Genomic DNA, 20,068 nt, shown 5'->3' with positions numbered 1-20,068 from the left:
TTATCAGAACACTTGAAGCATTGTAACCTAATCATTAGGACAGTTTAAAGGGGAGTACTTATAGTATGTTATCAAACAAGCCAATTAGGTCACAGCTAATATTTTTTTCCTTGTATAATGCGAAGCATTTGGTATAGTACCACCTGGTGGTGAATATTGTTCTGCTGCCGTTCATTTAACCTGGGATGCCTTATTTTTGTAAAGTTGTTTGTAAGACTTTTTATAACGTGTGTTGTGTAAATGTATGCATTCATGGCTTAAAATCTAGTTCTTCATTAACTGCCTGAGAAAATGAATGTTTTATTGTGTTCCTTAAATAATTCAACTATGAAATGAATTTTGTACATGAATTTTAAGATGTTGATTTGAAAATTTATGATATTATATATGCATAGTATTTCATGCTGAAAAGATTAACTACCTGTCAAATTTTATTCCTGTTCAGGGGTGGTGGTGATGGATATTTTAATTATGAGTTTACATATTAAAATTACAGTATTTGGAATAGGATTTTGAACACAGGAACATATGAGATCATAGTCCTTACTTGTCGCTCATAATTTTTCTAAGACTGCTGCAAGACATCCAGGCATTGCTGCCTATTTCACTGAGCACATGCTCTGTAACCAGAGGTTTTTCTAGTTTTCAATATTTTTATTTTTCTGTCCTGTAGGATAGCAGTCGAAGCCTTTTGTCTTACATCGTTTCTTACTATCTAAGGCACTTTGATGAGGTATGTTTGTTCCGGTTTATTCTAAATAACATTTTCAGTCCTTTGATGTGCACAGAAACTTGGACTGTTTCCTTGTTTCTTTTCTTGGCAGTGCTTAATATGAATTGCTTTTTAAATTTATTTTTATTCCGCTCATTTGTAAAAGTAACTTTTATGTAGGATATCTAGTCTATGATGTTTGGCAGTAGTTATAAATGAACCCACTCTAATTGTTCTCTTTAGCCAGATGATATGAAGTCAAATGCAGCATAAAGCAAAAATCAGCCGATATGACGTGGTCCAGAGTCCCAGATGGGCTCTGTTCTCCTTAAGGGCTCTGGCAGTATGCACTGCGTTAAAATAGCTACTTTTGATTTGTCTCATCAAACCTGACATGGACAAGAAAACTATCCACTATCCTTGTTTATCCTTGTTTAGAGCTGTTTTTTGACTTAATTAGGTCATCTTTCAGTTGTCAATACTGTTAACACAAGATAACTTTCGACAATCATCATGCACTATAGTACGGAATCTTTAAACTCTTTCTGAGCTTCAGATCTATGACGCATTTGTCTGTTACATTCACTGACCTCGTGGAAAAAGAATCACCCTTATGTGTGAGAGATGGCCAGTACTAACCTACAGTGATTCACCTTGGCCTTAATAATGACAGGAACAATACTACTTTGTAGCCTGATCTTGCCATCTCAAAAGCAAAGCAGGGTTGGGCCTGGTCAATACTGGAATGAAGGCTCCTCAAATGAATACTTTGTCACTATTCTAAGTGGTAGTTGTGGAGCTGTAGGAAGCCCTCTTCCTTTCAAATCAGAATTCCTCATCTAGGGCCCCTAACTATGGTGTCTGTTAACACAGTACAGAAAGAGGTGCCATCCTTTGAATAAGATAATAATACAAGGTCCTGACAACTTGCTATCATTATCATTAAAGTCATCTTCATCTTCAACAGTAGCGATATCTAGCTGGGCTAAATTTCACTTCAGGCATGCTCATTCTGTCCAGCCTAGATTTCCCTCATTATTGACTTGAAGTTATTTTACTCCATAATGCGGCCCAGTCACCAGGACTGATTTTCTGTCCTGTTGATTTAAAACTATCCTTTATTTAAACATTTCCATGAAGCAAGATACAGAAATGTTAAACTGATCTTCCAAGCCAGTTTATCTGTGCATATTTTGAGTGATTAACATGCACAAACTGCAGCTAGTTGCTCTTGTGGTAACATTGTTTTTGGATTGTAGGATGCAGGCAGAGAGAGTTGTCTGTTCCCTCTCCCAGAGCCACAGGACCTCTTCCAGGCTTCGCAGATGAAGTTTGAAGATTTTCAGAAGGAATTGCGCAAACTAAGAAAAGACCTGAACGGTAAATGAATGTGCTTTTAGATTGCCTGCCAGCATGCACTTTCAAGCCCGCTAGTCTGATAGTGTTTAAAAAAACAGTTGGGGCTATGATGTTTGTAATCTGCACACACCTGACACATTTAATAGGTGCTGCTACATTTTAGGTGATCTGTTTGTTTTTTTAACCAAATTTCTGAAACATTTCTGAATCAGTTTTTAAAACTATTTCCTGCCCTTAAAAAATAGAAATACATTTTATTTTATTTCTGTTAGATTGAGCCTCAGCTGTCAAATTCCACTGCTGTGTCTCAAGCCTGTGCTAGACCGTAGCACACAACAAGCTGTGACCTGTGGCTTCCGATTGATATTTCCATTATTACCTAGAGATTTACACGCTTTATCAAATCTAGTAGCATTTTGCACTAAGATATGTATGTGTGCTTAAAGGGGACTGCAACAATTTTTATATTCAGTATTTCAGGATTAGAAAAAAACCGGCATGGATGAGTGTATTTCAGTGGACAATGAAAGAAAAATATAAACATTAATGTGTAACACCTCCAATTTGCATCACAAAATAGTCAACATTTTCAGGTGTGTGCAGCACCATATTGCTGTCATAACCTGTAGTAGTTCAAAATGAGGCAACAAAGCAGCAGGAAACTTGAAAAGGCACTTTTATATTGTAAACAAGCAGACTTGTATAGTGTGACTTTGTTGGAAATGCAGGTTCGATGTCCTTGGTATGGCTAGAAAAAAAATAGAATTATCTTAGTTGAGAATAAATAGCAAAAGACATTTCAAAACGTTTTGGGGGGGGTTACTTTATGGTACAGTTTGATATACAGTACGTAATTATGTGATATAATGGTTATTATATAAAAGAATGTGAACAGTTGTTAATATTAGTATCTAGAGGGACATGTTTAATTATTTATAATAGCTTAATATAAAAGGCACTTCACAATTAACATAGAAACATGCAAATATAGAAACACCATCTTCTCTCCCTTTTGGATTGTTCTGTTCAGTAATAACATCACCTCGAATAGGATTCAAGTATAGTAAAGATGGGTGGTACAATTTGACCACATCCTTTTGTGTCCCAGAATACCTGGTCAGCCCTGGAGGGACTTTTTCTCCAGATGACATTACACTTGTCTTTAGTATATGTTTTCTGTTCTTATCCTTTGCCAGTGTCATGACAATTTGTAAGAAAGTATTGGTTCAGTTTGCAGTTTTAATTTTAGCCTTCACTGGCTTTTCACATCCATTAAACATACTTTATATTACAAGTACGGGCATGCTTTAACCTTGTCAAACATTAAAATCCGAGAAAGTGTTGCTGTCTACGTCATCTTAACCTCCTTGCATACTGCCAGCAAAACTGATGGCCTTTTCCTGGTTATATTTAAGTTCCCATTTTAACTTGATTAAGTTTTATGATCAAGCTGATACCCCTTTTTTAAAATAGGTGCAAATCTTGAACAGCATTGTTGTATATAATGTGAACGTGCCCAAATCATAGACTACAATAGATCTACTGTATGTATATTTTTTTATCAATGAAAATATGACATTCGAAATGTTTGCTATGGGGGAAAACTGAGTGTTCTTCTAGAATGTTGAAGCTGAAATTTCCATTGAATCTACAAACCTTCATATGGAGATAATGGATTGTTTAAAGATATATACATTAAAATTGGTATTTTAAAACCCAATAAAATTGAATACGTCCATTCACCTCGATTCCCGGGGCTTCTAATCCTCACAGGCTGATCTTCACGGTCCAGGTTTTATTTTAGGTGAACAGATTACATCTCTGAGAAATGGCAGTGTCAGGTTAGATCAAAAACCTAGATGCAAGGAATCTCTTTAAAGTTCATACCTTTTGAGCAGGGTCACAACAAAGAACATACAGTGAACATGTCAACCTCATGCATAAATAACACTATGATGAGCGACGAGCACCGCTAATATATTGTTTACCAGACACTGTAATGACAGAATCCAGAAGCACAGAAGCTTTTCATTACTATTCCTACAGGTTTTGGCTCCACCAATTGCTTTCAAATTTCACAGCTCCCTAGGAGTTCCATCCTGCCTGTGCTGAGCTAAGTGACACACAGTTTGAAAAAGCAACCCAATCTGCTTTTGATCTCCACTGCCTTTCAGTGACAGCACTGTTCCACTGCTAATCCGTGCTGGAAACTCTGATATTTGCCCCATGACTTAACTCTTGACTGGAGTGATGTGTGTGCGTGGCTGGGCCTCCGATTAGAGGCTAAGGACAGTTTGCAACTGGAGGTATCCAAGAACATTTGTGATTTTCATCTTGAGTGACTTTTAATCAGTGTAGTGTTCTTTTTAGAGCTATCAAGCACACTTTGAGTTTTTGGGCCCCTTTTTTTTCTTTGTTTTCAATTAAAACTCATTTTTGCTTCCTTGCACTGGTGACAGTTGTCTGGTCTACAGACCTGCTTTAGGAATGTGGTATACTGTATCAGCCTGTGCTCAGCCTGTAGGTACTAACTGTACTGAATGTACTCTACAAAAGTGAATTGATTTTATCATTGAAGCTCTATAATTCTATAAGTAGTCGATTTTTTAATACTGACCACGAGTGTCATTGGTCCCCTCATATTGTTTTTTTAATATACTATTATTTGACTTTTTAAAATGAATTTCTTTTGGCTTATATGATCTTTGAGGAAAACAATTGCTAATGGGAACTTCTGAAAGCTGAATAAAACCACCTTTTTCAAAAGAATGTCTTTGGCCTGCCACAGTGCTTTCTTTATCATGATAGGTGTGTGAAAACACCTGAATTAAGTGTCAGCTTTCTAGCAAAATAGTTTGCAAATTATCCTTCCATGTTTAAATGTTTCATGTGTAAATATTGATGTAAATGTGTAGTCAGCAACATTAAAGAGAACCACTTTGAACACTAAGTTTAAGCTGAGGGTTATTTCCGAAGGGCAAACATTTAAGAGCCTGGAAGTTGTTAAAGCATTTAAAATGGTTAGCAGACTCCATTTGTAATTTTTTTTGTTAAAATGCAGTTATCCTTCATCCTCCTACAGAACTCCTTGCTTTAACTCCTATTTCCATTTTATCAATTAAAGACTAAACCACCTAGAAGTCAGTAAGTTCCCAGGAAATAATTCTGTGATTCATTACTATCCATTTTCTTTCTTTGGCAGTCAACATTTTTACAGAACTCAGCAAAAATAATCTAATCACTCATAATTTTATCTTAGCTGGTGCCATACAGTATGTTAAAATGGAACTGAAGGCTCTAGATCCCACTAGACATTAATGATAATGCCAAAGGGATATAAAAAAGGTATACATTTTATTTACCATATAATACATCAGGCCATACATTCAATATTAACTATACCATGGTGGAGTTTTAAAAATCGAAGAGCGGGCCATGTGCGTCAAATGTCATGTTCTTCATTTCCATTTTCTCTGTATTGCATTTGCTCTATTTTAGATTAACCTTTAAATAAAGTGAACATAATGACTCTGTATTGATTACTTGTAAAACACGTTTGCTTTTTTTTAACTGCTAACATGTTCATGACACAGAAATTGGGAGTTGTGATTAACATGGAGCAAATCAGCATAGGGTTAATAGCCAGCATCTGTTCACTGGGCAGACTCTTAAACCTAAAACAGATGCAAACATTAGCCAGACCTTCTAGTCAATCCATGAGTCATGTTTTACTGTCCTCGCAACTCCAAACAAGGCACTGTCTCAGGAAACCCCTGAACCCTCAGCAGCTTTTACAGTAAGTCAAGCGATGCAAAAAATGAGAAAAATACGCAACATAAGCGCATGTTCCCCTGTTTGCACTTCACTGTAGGCTAAACCTGCAGGCCCTGCTTTGAATTAGAAATTAGATACAGTTCTGGGAGGTTAAATGCAGAGGTTGCATTAGAGCAAGAAAGGATATGCAGTTATTTTGTCAAAACATATGGGGATCCTATCAATCTTGCATTGTTTTATTGGGTTTCTAAAATAGTCTTAACTATTAGCTCTTTTTTCTCAGACAGCTTCTGGAAGAATCTGCTTTTTACTGTTGAAAGAGCACAGGCTCTCTGCCAGTAAGCTGACAGAAGTAAAGATTGATGCAACAGCATCTATTTTTATACAGAAGATTAATATGGAAGATTAGTGCTGGGATTTCTGAAGTGCTTGAGCATTTACTTGAGCTTTTACTCCTTTACAGTGAATTGTTTAGTTATTTTTAAGCAGTGTCTCAAAAGGTGGATGAAACCTGTCACTGAACTTGTCTAGTAGTTGTCCTGTCAGGAGGCGTTTGTGGTCCCCTGCAAAAATGAATACAAGTTCAACCTAGGTTTTAGAAATGAGGATTAATCTCTAGCATGTACTGTAGTTAGTGACTACAGTCTAGACCTAAAAACTACAATTTGTCTTCAAACTTAACCTGAACCATTTTTGGTCACACTATCGAAACATGAACTGTAATAATTGCAGTCACAAGGACCGGTGCCTCCTCAATATTGAGCAATATTGTCTAATTTAGTTTAATTGTTTGTTTGACAGCAATGTTTCTAGGCTCATTGAACACTCATTCTAGTAAGTGGTGCAGTTTCTTGAGTTAGAAATATCAATGTTTTGCAACTTTATCGAAGTCTACGCTGGTTAATTTCACTTAGATTATCTGTTTAACTGTTTGCAAGGATGAAGTAAGTCAGAACATGTAATTTAAGAACATGAATTTCACTTTATTGAATAATGAGGTTAGAGAGAGCCAACTTGTGAGAAAGAACGATGTATTCTTTTAAAAGACCAAATTATTTTTATTCATTTTTTCTTTTCTTTAATCTGCTGAACCTGAATACAAGTAAACTAGACTAGTAGACCAGTCATGCAACTTCTGATCTTGAGATGGCAAGGATTTCAAGGTGATGGGCCATTTAGTCTTGTGTGTGACTATGGAGTTTAAATCAAACTGCTTTTAGTAATTACTGGGAGGCATATACAGTAGAAAGGTTTAATGTGTAACTGGCAAATTTAGATATGGATATCTGATTACATACTTGAATCTACATTCAAAGAACAGAAGGGTCACCACACACTTTTCTACAGTACCTTAAAGTGAAAATGTACAAAATCACGGTCATGCTCCCTGTTCCCTGTAGTTACGCAATACAGCGCTGTCATAGAAGTGAGAAACGCGTCGTTATGGGTGGCATACAGTACGTCACAGAAGTGAAATCACTGTAACAGACTTCAGGAAATACTTCTCTATGGTCCTGTCATGCCAGGGTTGGGGGTGTCTTTACTTGTCAGTAGTCAGGAACGTATGCTTCTAATTCATCATTGCCATTTAGTGTGCGAGACCTTCAGCTTGTCACAGCAATTCTCGAGGTGCCGTTTCACACATCACTCATCAGTAAAAGTTCAACAGGTGAAAAGGACTGAGAGCATGTGGATCTGTCATGTGATTTCCCGCTTAGCATAACCAAGGTACAGGGTGCTGTAGCAAATACTGTACGGTATTTTAAGGCAAGTCTGGGTAAAACAGCACTGTTTCTTTTATTTATATAATCACGGGGGGAAAACAACCTTAAACATACAACCCTGGCTTTTTGAGCTGTAACTAAACTTTGTACTCTAAATAGTTGCTCACTAGCTCCAAAATAAAAACTCTCCCAGAAACTATTCAAAACATCCATGGGCCCTTTTAATTGGCGTCTCAGAAATGTAGCACATCTAGGAGTTCATCAATCAGTTGTTCCTCACTTACTTCTCCCTCAAATGCCCCCACATCTTGGAAACTCTGCTCTCTTATTGGGTACCATAGGTTAATGACCACTGGAAGTCTGCTCTTTTGGGTTTATAAATGCCACCTATCCAGTTACAATATCTTCTTTCAGTTGTTCAGGGGAATGTACTGTGGTTCTAGTTCAGATAAGTGCTGCCAGCTCATTTGAACCTGCTGTATTATTACAGTAGTGAAATATATGTACAGAAAACCACTTGTGAGCACTGCTTCTAAGATCATGTGAAAATATAAAACCAAAATTTTAATCAAATGTCCTCTGGAGGAAGTATGATCTCTCAAATGTATAGCCTTAAGCTAGTCAATAGATCCATGCTGTATTCCTTTCCTTTTCTTAGGTTAAATAAAAAAAAGATTATTCTAATTAAGTACAGAACATTACCCCTCATTTTGGGTCATTGACGCTAACTGTGCTTAACAGAAAACTCAGTTTGATTTTTTTCTGTTTTTTTATCTGTTTTTTTGTCTAATCGGGCTGATTGGAAAGCAGAGTTTTCCTCACGGCTTATAACAAGGAGGTTGTTAGTGGTGGTATCTGAAATGCCAAGGAAAAGAAATCACATTTTGGTTTTCTTGTGTTGCAGCTTGCACTACTGAAACAGAAAAGGTCTGTCGCGATTCTTCTGAAGATCACCTGCAACCTTTCAAAAATAAAATGGAAGAATTTCTCAGCCAAGGTATGAAAGGTGTTATAAAACTTGCAGTTATGTGACAGTGATGTGATTTATTCACAAAAATAGTTTTGTTTGTGTGGCACAGTAAGTCAAGTGGGTAATTGATCATTTTGCCATGAGCTATGGTACTTAGACATTACTGGCAGCCCTTACATACGCAGTTTAAGTTATTTTCTGGCTGATCTACATGGTGTGACATTCTGATAACTTAGCTGGGCTTTTAGTGCTTTAAAAGATCTGTGCAGATAATACAGCTGAGCACTTTTCTGTGGCTTACTTGCTTCTGTGGTTTAATTTTTTTAGATTTTTTTTAAAAAGTTGGTGCAAATTTAAATTGTTTGCATTGGGCCATTTTAGAGTTTTAGTTCAATGGTGTGGCCGTCTTAGAATAATGATGGGTTTTAAGAAAAATAAGAATTTCTTGCAAATACTGTAGTTATCTTGATGCAGACAGATGAAAATGATGTAATATCAGGATTTGTGTAATTTCTTCACATCAGACTGAGGTTTGGGTATCAACTACTGCAAGACAGAAACCCCTGCACTAGTGGTGTCCTTTTTGTTTTTTCAAATAATTGTCACACTTTAATAATAAACAGCTGTGTGAGACGAGGCATGATTTGGCAGAGTAACCTGGTGTGCAGAATACATAGAGACTGTGGCTAAAACAGATGATGGAGTATTGTTTTTTGGAACCGGGGACATAATGAGCTACAGAGAAAATTTGGCTACAAGGGGTGCTTGTCAGTTACATGCCAGTAATTAATTTAAGATGGGTCCCCCTTTGGGTTTTTTACACTTGGGTTGCCAGCAGTACCTTAAATAAAGCCAGGGTTATTTCTTCACTTTTAATAATGTTTTATTTAAATGAGCAGTTGGGTATAACTTGGAAGCAAAGGTAAAAAAAATGTGTCCTGTTGGTTGGATTAATAAATAGCTTGGTCCAAATCATTTGTATATTGCTTGTGACCCATGAAACCTACTCCCTAAGGCTTACCTGATGACTCTTAGACACATTTACCATTAGTTAGGAGCTGTTTAATCTCTAGTATGATTGGGTGTCACATATCCTAACCCAAATGTAAAGGTTGTGAAGAAACTGGAGGAAAATTTGTTGAAGGGAATTACTGTAGTGCCCCAGGCAGGTTTCTTTTTGAAGAAGCCTCTTTTCCCTACCTCTGATCTGAGTCAGCTGTTCAGAACGGTACTTTTTCTAAAGATCAGACTTTCTCCTTCTCTACTAAGAGATGGTTTTAAATTATTTTCTGCTTTAGGATTAAAAAAAATAAATGTCCATATGTCAACAGAAAGCCTTTGCAGCTTTTTGTCTCATGAGGCTTCCTTTGCATGTGACTTTCAAACTTGATTAATTGGACGCTTAACGAGCAGAAAGGAACAATCCAGGATTCACATACAATCCATTTTTGTTATTTATTTGTAACTGTTTATTTTTATTCTTGCTTTACTGATTATACAGCCCAGCTTGAAAGAGAGTTAACCTTTGGATCTGTCAAAGAAAGGCTTTTTGGTCTTATGCAATAGCTGAATTCAGGGCTTCATATTCAATAGCATTGTAATCTGTTGCATATGTAGTCTAGTTGTTTTAAAGTCTGTGAGTCTAAGCTAAAAAATGGCTTGACAAGAAAAGCTTTTATAGCACAACACTAGGATGCTAGCAGTTCTTTGATCTGTTTGAGGAGAGCAGGGATTCCCATTGTTTTTGAAGACATTGATGAGTGACAGGGCTCCTGTCAGAATTAGCATTAACAGAGCTCATTACGCAAAAAATAATTATTATTGCTGTTTGTATTTGTAACTGTGGGTTACAGAATGAAATAAATGTAGCAAAATACATTTTTTTCCACTGTGAACCCTACCACAAAATGCTAGAAAAACTTAGTTCACTTTTTGCTGCACATTTCTCTATACAGTACCTCACTGTAGCAAATTTGAAGCAAAATTTATTGCAAATTAATTGAATATCTTTTTTAGATTTTTTTTTGCTCCTGATAATGTAATTTTTTTTGCTATATTGAGTTTTCTGCTTCTTAGGTCAGCATTTTTGGTTTTTAGATAACTTCTTCATTTAGTTATAATTATACTTTTATAGTCATGCACTTATAAGAAAAGTAAAGAAAAGTATGTCAAATTGGTATCACAATTACAGAAAAATACTGTGGTGACTTATAGTTGTGTTAATTGTTTTAGAGAGCAAAACTTGGTGCACATTTTGTACAAAAGCAAGTGGTTTACAAGTTTTACTATACATTTTAACGCTAAAGAGTTTTCTTTCCTAAATATGGCAATCATATAAACCTGTGGAAATAAGGGATTGATTGGAGTGCAGCTCTACCACTGTCTGTGCATGTACATACTGTATATATGTATATATACTGTATACTGTATATACATGTACTCTGTGTGTGCGTGCTCATGCACGGGTCCATTTTAGGCCACATTGGTTTCCTGTTTATAGAGGAAAAACAGTTTTCAGAGGAAAAGATTTGGTCCTTACATGTTGGAACTATAAGGGCTAGCTTTACAGTCAGGATAAGTGATGGTACTAGACCTACCTGTTTAAAATTACATTGGGCAGTCTCGTTCCCATAGTCATCGTGGGTCTGTGAAACCCTTGGTTAATGTTGATTACAGAATTCAGGACCTGGCAGACAGAAACGTTTTTCTTTATAAAACTTGTGTAAAGCCCGTGTATACTGTAGGAACAGGGCAATATTGTACAGTATTGGACCACAGAAAAGTCACTTCACTGCCAAGGTTAGACTCTACAACACAGACACAGTAGATCTGTTGATTTAAATAATTAGTAATTGTGTCATTCCATCTTAGTGTGTTAGATATAATACATCCAACACCCTGTATGTTTAGGAATTGGAAACCTGCAGTGACTTGATCACTTGATGATAATAAAAAATACAGTATGTACAGTACAGTATATATTGCAGTGCATTTTGCAGTATTTTCTGCTTTCATTTCTTGACGTGGTTACATACCAGACACTAAAAGTCAAATGAGAATTCCTGGAATAACATACAGCACTTTATTTAAGACTGATTATCTATAAACAATAAGTACCATGTGTAAAAAGATCAATAGCAAGATTTAGTACTGAGAATGGTAGATAAAAGTGATCTTCATATTTGACATGTTGGGACCTCTTAGGTATAGTTCTGGCTTCAATTACATGGGAATGATTTGATATTCCCCAAAAGGAGCGCTGTAGATCAGGGAAGGCGGAGCCCATGAAGAAAAGGGATCTACATTACTTGGAAGTGGTTCAGAGTGGCTGTTTCAGATTGTTATGGCTTTGGATCAGACAGTAGTTCATCAAAAACATTAGGAAGTACACAGGGTGACTTTATTGTTCTGTTGTTTTTGTTCACATTTCAGTGAATAGCACTGCATTATGGGTTTTCTTCTGTCATACAAATATGAAAATCACTTTGTATATATTTATGTATATGCTCATGCAGAGTGAGTGCTGATCCCAGGAGCAACACCTACTGTATGTCAAATAGATATGATTCATATATATGGTTAAGCTATCAGAACTCTACATTTGCTGTTCATATACTGTATAGACTACCTTGTTGTATTCAAGTATTATAAGATTTGGATCTAGGTAACAAAGATTACAAAATGAGAAACATGGCTACTTCTCACCCAAGCTAAGCCAAGTTACCAGTAAAGTTGTAAGAGTAGAATACTCTACAGGAAGCTGTGGGGAGATGAGTGTTGTTCAATTTATTTTTAATTTTGATTTACTGTACTGTATGTTTCACTACTTAGTATCAAATTATTTTGCATACGTTTTTTTTGTGCAATACAAATTGAAATATAATTCAAACAATAGTGTGAAATATATTTAAACAAATATATAAAATCAGGTTATGTTTATTTACTGTAAGTCTTCAAAAAGTACTGCAGTTTTTAGAGCATCAAAGGATATTTGCCAGTATTGTTTGAATATTCTTAAATCATACATTTTTGTTTTGCTATCAGCAAGGAAATAAAGTGGTATGTTTCATGGTCCTGAAACAAGATTAGGTGCTATACTACATAAATAGATCCACCCACTAACTCACAGTCCCCATTCATACTCAATGTTTCTCTAGCACAGCTGCACAATGGAAAATGCCTGTCCTTAGATACTGCTTCTCCCTGTCATTGCCAATAGTATAATGGGTATATCAGTCATGTTTGTTGCATGCACTGTTAGACAATATAGCAGTTAATCAAGTTAAGTACAATACCTTATTTGTACCTGAAAACTATCAGGATTTATCACCAAATATTTTCACCTTTTTTAAATAGTATAAACATTTAACCTGTAAACTTGTGTAAACAGTTTAATGGGCAAACGTTTCTGTCGCCAGTAGTAATGGTCCTGTCAGATACTACTGATTCTGACAAATGGTGCAGTTACTGCAACAGTTAGTCCTGTTGTTTCTGATATCAACCCTTGAAAGAAACTGTTGTGGCTTGTAGAATATTAACGGGTCTAAAAGGTCTTTCAGAGATGATGGGGTATTTTAGTTGCTTTTTAAAATCTTTTTCTTTAAAGACCATAGTTCTGATATGATTTTTTTTTATACCATCAGAATCTTCCTCTGTTAATGCCATGATCCACATCGGTAGGCTAACATGAAATAAAGGCTGGTATACAGCTTGTGAGGGAAAACAAGGTTCTGTCACCTTATTGATAGTAACTGAAATCTTTGCCAAAAGCATGGTGAGCTAAATGTTTTGAGATCACATTTGCCATTTCCGCAAAATAAAAGTTTGGTTAACCCCAGTTCCTGGTAATCACTTGCTCCTATAGTCTGAATGCATGTCTTCCGACCGTTTTCCCAGCATCCTTTGCTCATGCTCCACTCCCAATAGTATCACTCCCAGGGCAACTGTGGCTCATCCTATAGAAGCATTCCAGCTGCCTTGTCCATTGGCCAGACGACTGTCCCTCAAGCCTAACGTTAAAGCCTGATTGTAATTAAGGCAAATGCAATATTAGTCCAGGGGTAGTGTCTTGGGGAATTGTCATCTTGAATTTATTTATTGCTATAAAGTTGTGTGGAGTAGCGGCTGTAGTTCTGGTCTTAACCTTCTGGTCTAGAAGGTTACAGAGGTGTGGGTACAGAGTTGGCATATACTGTACCACGGTATTTATACTTAAGAAAAGTACTCATACTAATGGAGTACTCTTAAAGTACTCACACTGGGCAGTAAACTGCCCAGCTGTATAAATGCAAGTCACTTTTGATAAAAGCATTAACCAAGTAAATTAATTGTAACATGGGGAATAGGTCAAGAGCATGTTAACAAGACTAGAAATTGTGTTGCTCTGGGATTTGTTCCCTATGCTGCTAAAAAAGTCTCTTAACACTTTGCCTTAATTTGCAAATGTAACCTGCTGTGTACATTTAATGTGCTTGCTCATTGATGTTAAGGGATTAAAGCTGTTATTGTCCTTTATTTTAATACAGCAAAAGTTGATTTGGAGTTGCAGGAGACTCAACTGACTGAAGCACATAAAAGGTAAGAGAATCTCTTTTTGGGAGTTTAGTAGTGCAAGTGGGAACCTTGCTCTTTAGATCATTGAACAAGTTTCAAGACTGAAGGAATATCTTGCAATTTTCCTAAATTCCTTTTCTGTGGTTCTTCCAGTGCCATTATAGTCCCACCCTGGATTCTCAGTCAAGCAATACGCACCAAACTAGAACTCTGATTCTTCTTATATTGAGCAGAATTTCGATCACAAAAATTCCCAGACTCCGTTGAGACATGTAGATGAACACCAGTCTACCTGCCATTATGAGTTAGGTTATGTCTTTGAAATGCTGTTTTATACTCTACACTAAATAAAGCTCGTTATGAGTTGTTATATCATTTTAAAATAATTGACATTTAAGATTGTACATACAAAGTACAAGTTTTATGCAACTAAAATCATTTTAAATGTACATATTAGTAAATTAAGAAATGTGCATTGCTTACGATATGCAGTTTTGAAGTTGTATTTAATGGTATTAGAGTGATTCTGTTTGTCCAGTTAAGTTCTGTGTAGTTTTGGTAATGCAATTTATGGTGCATGTCTTCTCACTGTATTTCTTATTACATTTTCTAAGATAACGTAAGAATATGTATGATTTATCTTTTCCTGGAATGTTATCATGGTTTATAGGTCTAAAAATGATTTGGTCATTGAACAAAAAAATTGTGTTAAGTTCTTTTTAGTCCATGTTTAGATCACATAAGGCAGGTTTTCCAAGCTAATTCAGAAGATCTTGTGATGAGTTGAAGGCACACAGGTCTGTGTTTATCTAGCTGAGGCAGGCAGACGGGAAAGGCTCCAGCCTCCTATTAACACTGACAGGACTTGGAATGTCTTCACCGAAACTCCAAACAATGAGTTCATTGCCTTACAATATTGATCAAGAGCAAAAAGTAAAGGACCTGACACAGTAATATTTGTTTCTACAATGGGATCTAAAGGCATGCTTTTTGCTCTCCCTTTAAATCCCTTACATGGATGGGTTCAGAAATGGATTGAACGCTCTTTATAAATAAACTGTTTGAGTGAGGGTGCTGTAGCATGCCCTCGTTTTGAAGAATATGCCTTAAGCTTGCTGTACCGCCATGTTCTTCCTTCCTAAGTGTTGAGGTCTTATTACTGTACGTATGTTTAGTTTTGTTTGTTAGTCAATGTAAAACTACTACAGTATATCGTCAAGACTTTAAGAATGTTCCATTTGTCACCTCTAGTTGTGAGAACACGCGTCTTCAGTGACATGCTTAGTGAGAATTGAACTACGCCAATTAATCCTGTAAAGTAAATGAACAAAGAATGACAGATTCGCAGAGGACTGTAGAAGATATGGACCATTTTGTCCACCTGCAGTTGCATACATGAACATTGGTTGTCTGTACTTTGCTCTAATAGTGGGCATTGCCACTACTTGATAAGTCCCTTGTCTTTCATTTAGCACAAAATTAAGTGAGTTAAAAGACTTTTGACATTTCATTTTGTAGGCCTATTTTGTTGCATAGAGTTTCTCACTTGTGTGGAGGCCATCATATTTATTCCTATAAAAAGTTCTTATGTTTTTAGGTAGGGATAAACCAATGTTGTGGATTAGCCTTATGCTTTTGTTCTGGAGTTCTTATACTGTAGCATTGAACTAAATTACTGTTGTCTGCAACTAGAATGATAGAAGAGGAAATGAGACATTTTAATAATTAAATATTCTTAATCTTTATTCAGGTTAACTTAATATTAGTTTTAAGGTTTGGAATCTGCTGATACAAAAAGTAAATCAGCATTTTACATTGATGAAGTCTGACATGTAGACAAAACATTTAAAGAAATTTAATCAAGTTACAAAAAGAATGCAATAACCATGGCCAGAAAATATGGGTCTAATTTTTTGTGTTTTTGTTCAGAGATTCAGCAAACTCTTAATCTTGCTTTAACCTATAATCAAAATTGATACTTGCAGCTTGTAAGAAATTACTACACAAATGCTTTGTGTAAAATAGATGCATCAGAGAACATCATCCTGCTAATGTTTCCCAAGTGCTAAAGAGTCTGAGTTTGGAACGCACACAACCTTTTGCAATAAAATACTGCACTTCATTTCAATAAGTCTTTTGTTGCGAGACAGTTAATTTCAGATATCCCATTCCTTTGTTTCACATTTATTTTTTAAAGTGTTTTGCAACGATTCCAAGTCTGGAAATATTTTAACAGTTTTTAACTGAGGGAGCAGTCAGCGGTGTTTCTGCTTCATAAGATATTCTCATATTTCGCTGGCAGCCTTCACTTAAATATCAAAATCTTTTTCACAATGTAGAGGTTTAATTTTCAAAAGCATTTATAGTATACTTTAGCTTTAATAATTATCTACTTAAAGTCCATGAGCTGTAATATGGAAACCTGGACAGGTTGTTTCCAACTTTAGAAATTACAGAATAATTTCCCAAGTAGCATACTATACATTTCCTAAATGCTCCATAGATTTCTTGTTAGTTGAAATACCTAATTTTAATCAGAAACAGGACTTTCTACCCAGCTTTCATTTATTTAGGTGTTAACAACTGGTCAAGCCTAAATCCTACAGAAGACCTGTGCAGGTCACCCTTAACTATCCTGTGTACACTACAGGAATTATTCACTTTATTTGCTATCATGCCCTTTATAACATAGTACTTATGGTTTATTAGTATTATTTCGCTTATGGTTTGTGTGACACATGAAAAGTTAGCACAGAAAATAGGGTTGTAACTTTTTAAGACAGGAAAACTTGTTGTGGGTTGTGGGAGTGGAAGAGAAGGAATAATATATAGGAACTCCCCCCCATAAGCTGTTTGGAGATGTCAGTGGTGAATTGTCTAGAGCAGAGGGGGTCAAACCAGAGAAGGTTATCCTCCTCAATCTGCAGTTGGGAAACAAAGTACTTGGCACTATTGGGCCAATTGAAACAGGATTCTGCGCAAACAAATGCAATGAAATGCACCCACCCTTAAGCAGTGCCTCTGTTTTTATAGTTAAATGCCATTACAGGCTAGCTGAATGTTGTGCATTCAAATGCCCTTGATTATTGTGCTGTTTCATAAGAAAATTGCATAATTAACCCGTAAACAATTTTTATATTTGGGTATATTGGGAAGGGTTGTGGAAGACATACTGTTGTGAGTGTATTTTTTCTAACAATAAATTGAGAACATTTTTTGCTTTGAAGCTGGAAGAAAGAATCTTCCACTTGACATAAATTGTAGGGATAAAAACCTGGGAAAAGGGAAGAAAAAACACTGTAATACACATTTTCTGATTTAAAATTAAGATTGGAAAACAAGATCTGCAAAATCAGTTTTCTCTAACTTACAGTATCCTACAGTATACTGTATGTACAGTAGATTGGCTCATTAGGATGTTCCTGTAACAAAGTCCTTACATTTCAATAGCAAGTTATAATGGAGTATAGGAGCCACAGTTAAACAGCTTTTTTAAATTGTAAATAATAAACCAGAATATCTTGAACAATATTATCACAAGAGCAAGCCACCCATATGGTATTGTAGATTTACTTTGTTTTATCTTTTTTTTCCCCAGTTTCTTGGAATTAACTGTATTCTTCTCTGTCAAACCTAAAATGGGGGAGAAGGAGGTTTCACCAAACACCTTCTTCTCTCTGTGGCATGAGTTCTGTACGGATTTTAAAGACTTGTGGAAGAAGGAAAACAAACTGATTCTTCAAGAAAGGTATGGCCATGTTGTACTTTGTAAAGCTTACTGTACATCATTTTATTTCTAGTACACTATAACCCTTGTTTTCTTCAAACAAATTAGTTACTTTATTGCCGTCCACAGCAATGCATGTCCGCACCACTCTTAAGCTTAAAATAAGTATTTTTCAGATTCTCCCCCACTGGGTGGTTTTGTTTTTATGAAAGGGAAGACCTTTGCTTGTGCAGCTCCTGGTTTCACAATGAAAAATATGAGCTTCACAGATAGTACTCCAGGAATTTATTTGTGCTCAATAAAATGTTTTTAATAGATGTATCCCTAAAAATGGACTGTTTTACTGTGGGATATTTTTCTCATGAGATTCATTCTTTGGTCATTGTTTAGACTTCAGAAATTGATTTATTATTTTTCAGCACAGTAACCACACACTCTGAACCTCACACTTGTGTTTTAAATGTTTTCAAAACAATTAAGCGAGTTTTTCAAAACTGTTTCCATAAAGCAAAAGATCTGTGAGCAGTGTTGGCACAAACCTGATTTTAATGTGGCATTACTTCAGGTACAGTACCTGCAGCTGTGGTCTTTTTTTGTTATCCCACATTTGTTTGCAATAAAATCTTTCATTTGGAGAATGTGACAGGTCTGCTCACCTTTCCATGACTCCTGCTTGCTTTTCACTGTTGAAATATATTATCCTTCCTGGCAAGCTATCTATAGGACTGCTGCAGAAAATGAAGCATCTTGCTAAGGTCAGATTTATAATGCTTTCATATTTCACCTTTCTGTAGTGATGCAAAATAAAAGTCTCTGTTGTGAACGCTGAAGGTGTAAGCACTGCATTTCTTGAATTAAATACAAGTCTGCTACCTCCAGGACTTTCTTCTTTGATCCAAGAAGTGCCCTAAAAGTGGCATTCTTATTCACAGTACTTAGTACAATAATTGAATGTGATGAATGGATCACTGGATGTTGTTTTGTGTTACTGAATCCCAGAAGTAAAGGGGAAAATTGTCACTGGTTATTACAGCTTTAAATTCCCTGTTTAATATCCGTTTATCTGTATTGCAGTGCTTTTCTACAAGTTTAAGCACCTGATGTGTAAACTAAAGTTGAAGATCTTCTAAAACTGTTGGGTCTTTTTAAATAATCCTAAATCTTTGAAGTTACAGAATATGTTTTGGTGGAGTTGAAATTGAATTTGAGTTGAAAGTGAATATTTAATATGTGCCTGCATAGGAAAACATTACAGATGCATCTGAGAATTACAGAAAGCTATTTGATCACAGTTTGATTTCCTGAGTACTGGAATGCAGAGCCCTCCTAGGCAGGCAGGACCTATGCTATGTACTGTCTACGGTACGCATTTTCTCTCTGGGCTAACTGCTCACTCCGTAATAAATGAATTATAAAGGCAGTATCCCCTGTAGAAAAAATACTCTGTCAGGTCTGAGTTTAAGACATCCCTTTTTTAGCACTTGTGAACTTATTGACAACTGAATAGGCAAGAGTAGCGTCTACCAGTGTAATTAGCACTGCTTTTACATCATGAAAGCTCTTCCTTCACACTTAAGACTCTGAAGAGCACTAGGAAGAGCAGCAAATAATATGGTAATGTTCAAAATTTAATATTCTGTAATTAGAATAAATTGTGATAATGGTGGCGGAGCTGAATTCATTAATTTAATATAAGGAGCGTCATTACTTCAATGAAGCTATAAATTGTTTCAGAGAGACTATGAAAAATGGGATTGACTAAAATAACAGATTGCAAATAATGTCCCATCAATTAGTAATGCCACAAAGACTGGAATAATCCTAGGTTTAAACCTAAATGAGTATTTAAATGTTTTCTCTCTAAAACAATTTTATAGCATATACAGTATAGCCTTATGTTAAATTTCTTTCTAAGTTTATAAAAATCAGTCTTAAATTGTTTTATTAAAATGATAAAAAAAACAGTTGTATTGTTAGTTAATATTCCATCCCTAGTGTGTTTGGTATTGTTCAACATGAGTTTCCCATAACACGTACCATGTGTTTAATATTAGATTATATCTGCTTCATTAAAATTCATTGAAAAGTGGAAAGCTGGTGAAATGAACCAAATCTATTTTTTTAACCTGAATAATAAGAAGAGTGCTTGTTTCATACGGTTTCTTATTGTGGTATGATGAGGGTATTTGATAACATTTTTAAATGTCAACAAATAAAAATTAGTCTGTACTGCTGGATGCTGATAAAGA

The 20,068-nt window shown here is 35.7% G+C and overlaps 1 protein-coding gene across 1 annotated transcript in view; it reads left to right on the top strand.

The window, feature by feature from the left end:
* fmn2b (formin 2b) overlaps positions 1–20,068 on the top strand; it is an 89,460-nt gene that overhangs the window by 61,583 nt on the left and 7,809 nt on the right. The window contains exons 13-17 of the mRNA XM_088933775.1: positions 674–733; positions 1,972–2,092; positions 8,474–8,566; positions 14,065–14,116; positions 17,691–17,840. Coding sequence (XP_088789901.1) covers positions 674–733; positions 1,972–2,092; positions 8,474–8,566; positions 14,065–14,116; positions 17,691–17,840 — 476 coding nt within the window. The remainder of the gene's footprint in view (positions 1–673; positions 734–1,971; positions 2,093–8,473; positions 8,567–14,064; positions 14,117–17,690; positions 17,841–20,068) is intronic.

Source organism: Atractosteus spatula, chromosome 15 (genome assembly GCF_055471065.1).
Source record: "Atractosteus spatula isolate fAtrSpa1 chromosome 15, fAtrSpa1.hap1, whole genome shotgun sequence".
Taxonomy (NCBI): Eukaryota; Metazoa; Chordata; class Actinopteri; order Semionotiformes; family Lepisosteidae; genus Atractosteus; species Atractosteus spatula.
This window is presented reverse-complemented; position numbering and strand designations above follow the sequence as displayed.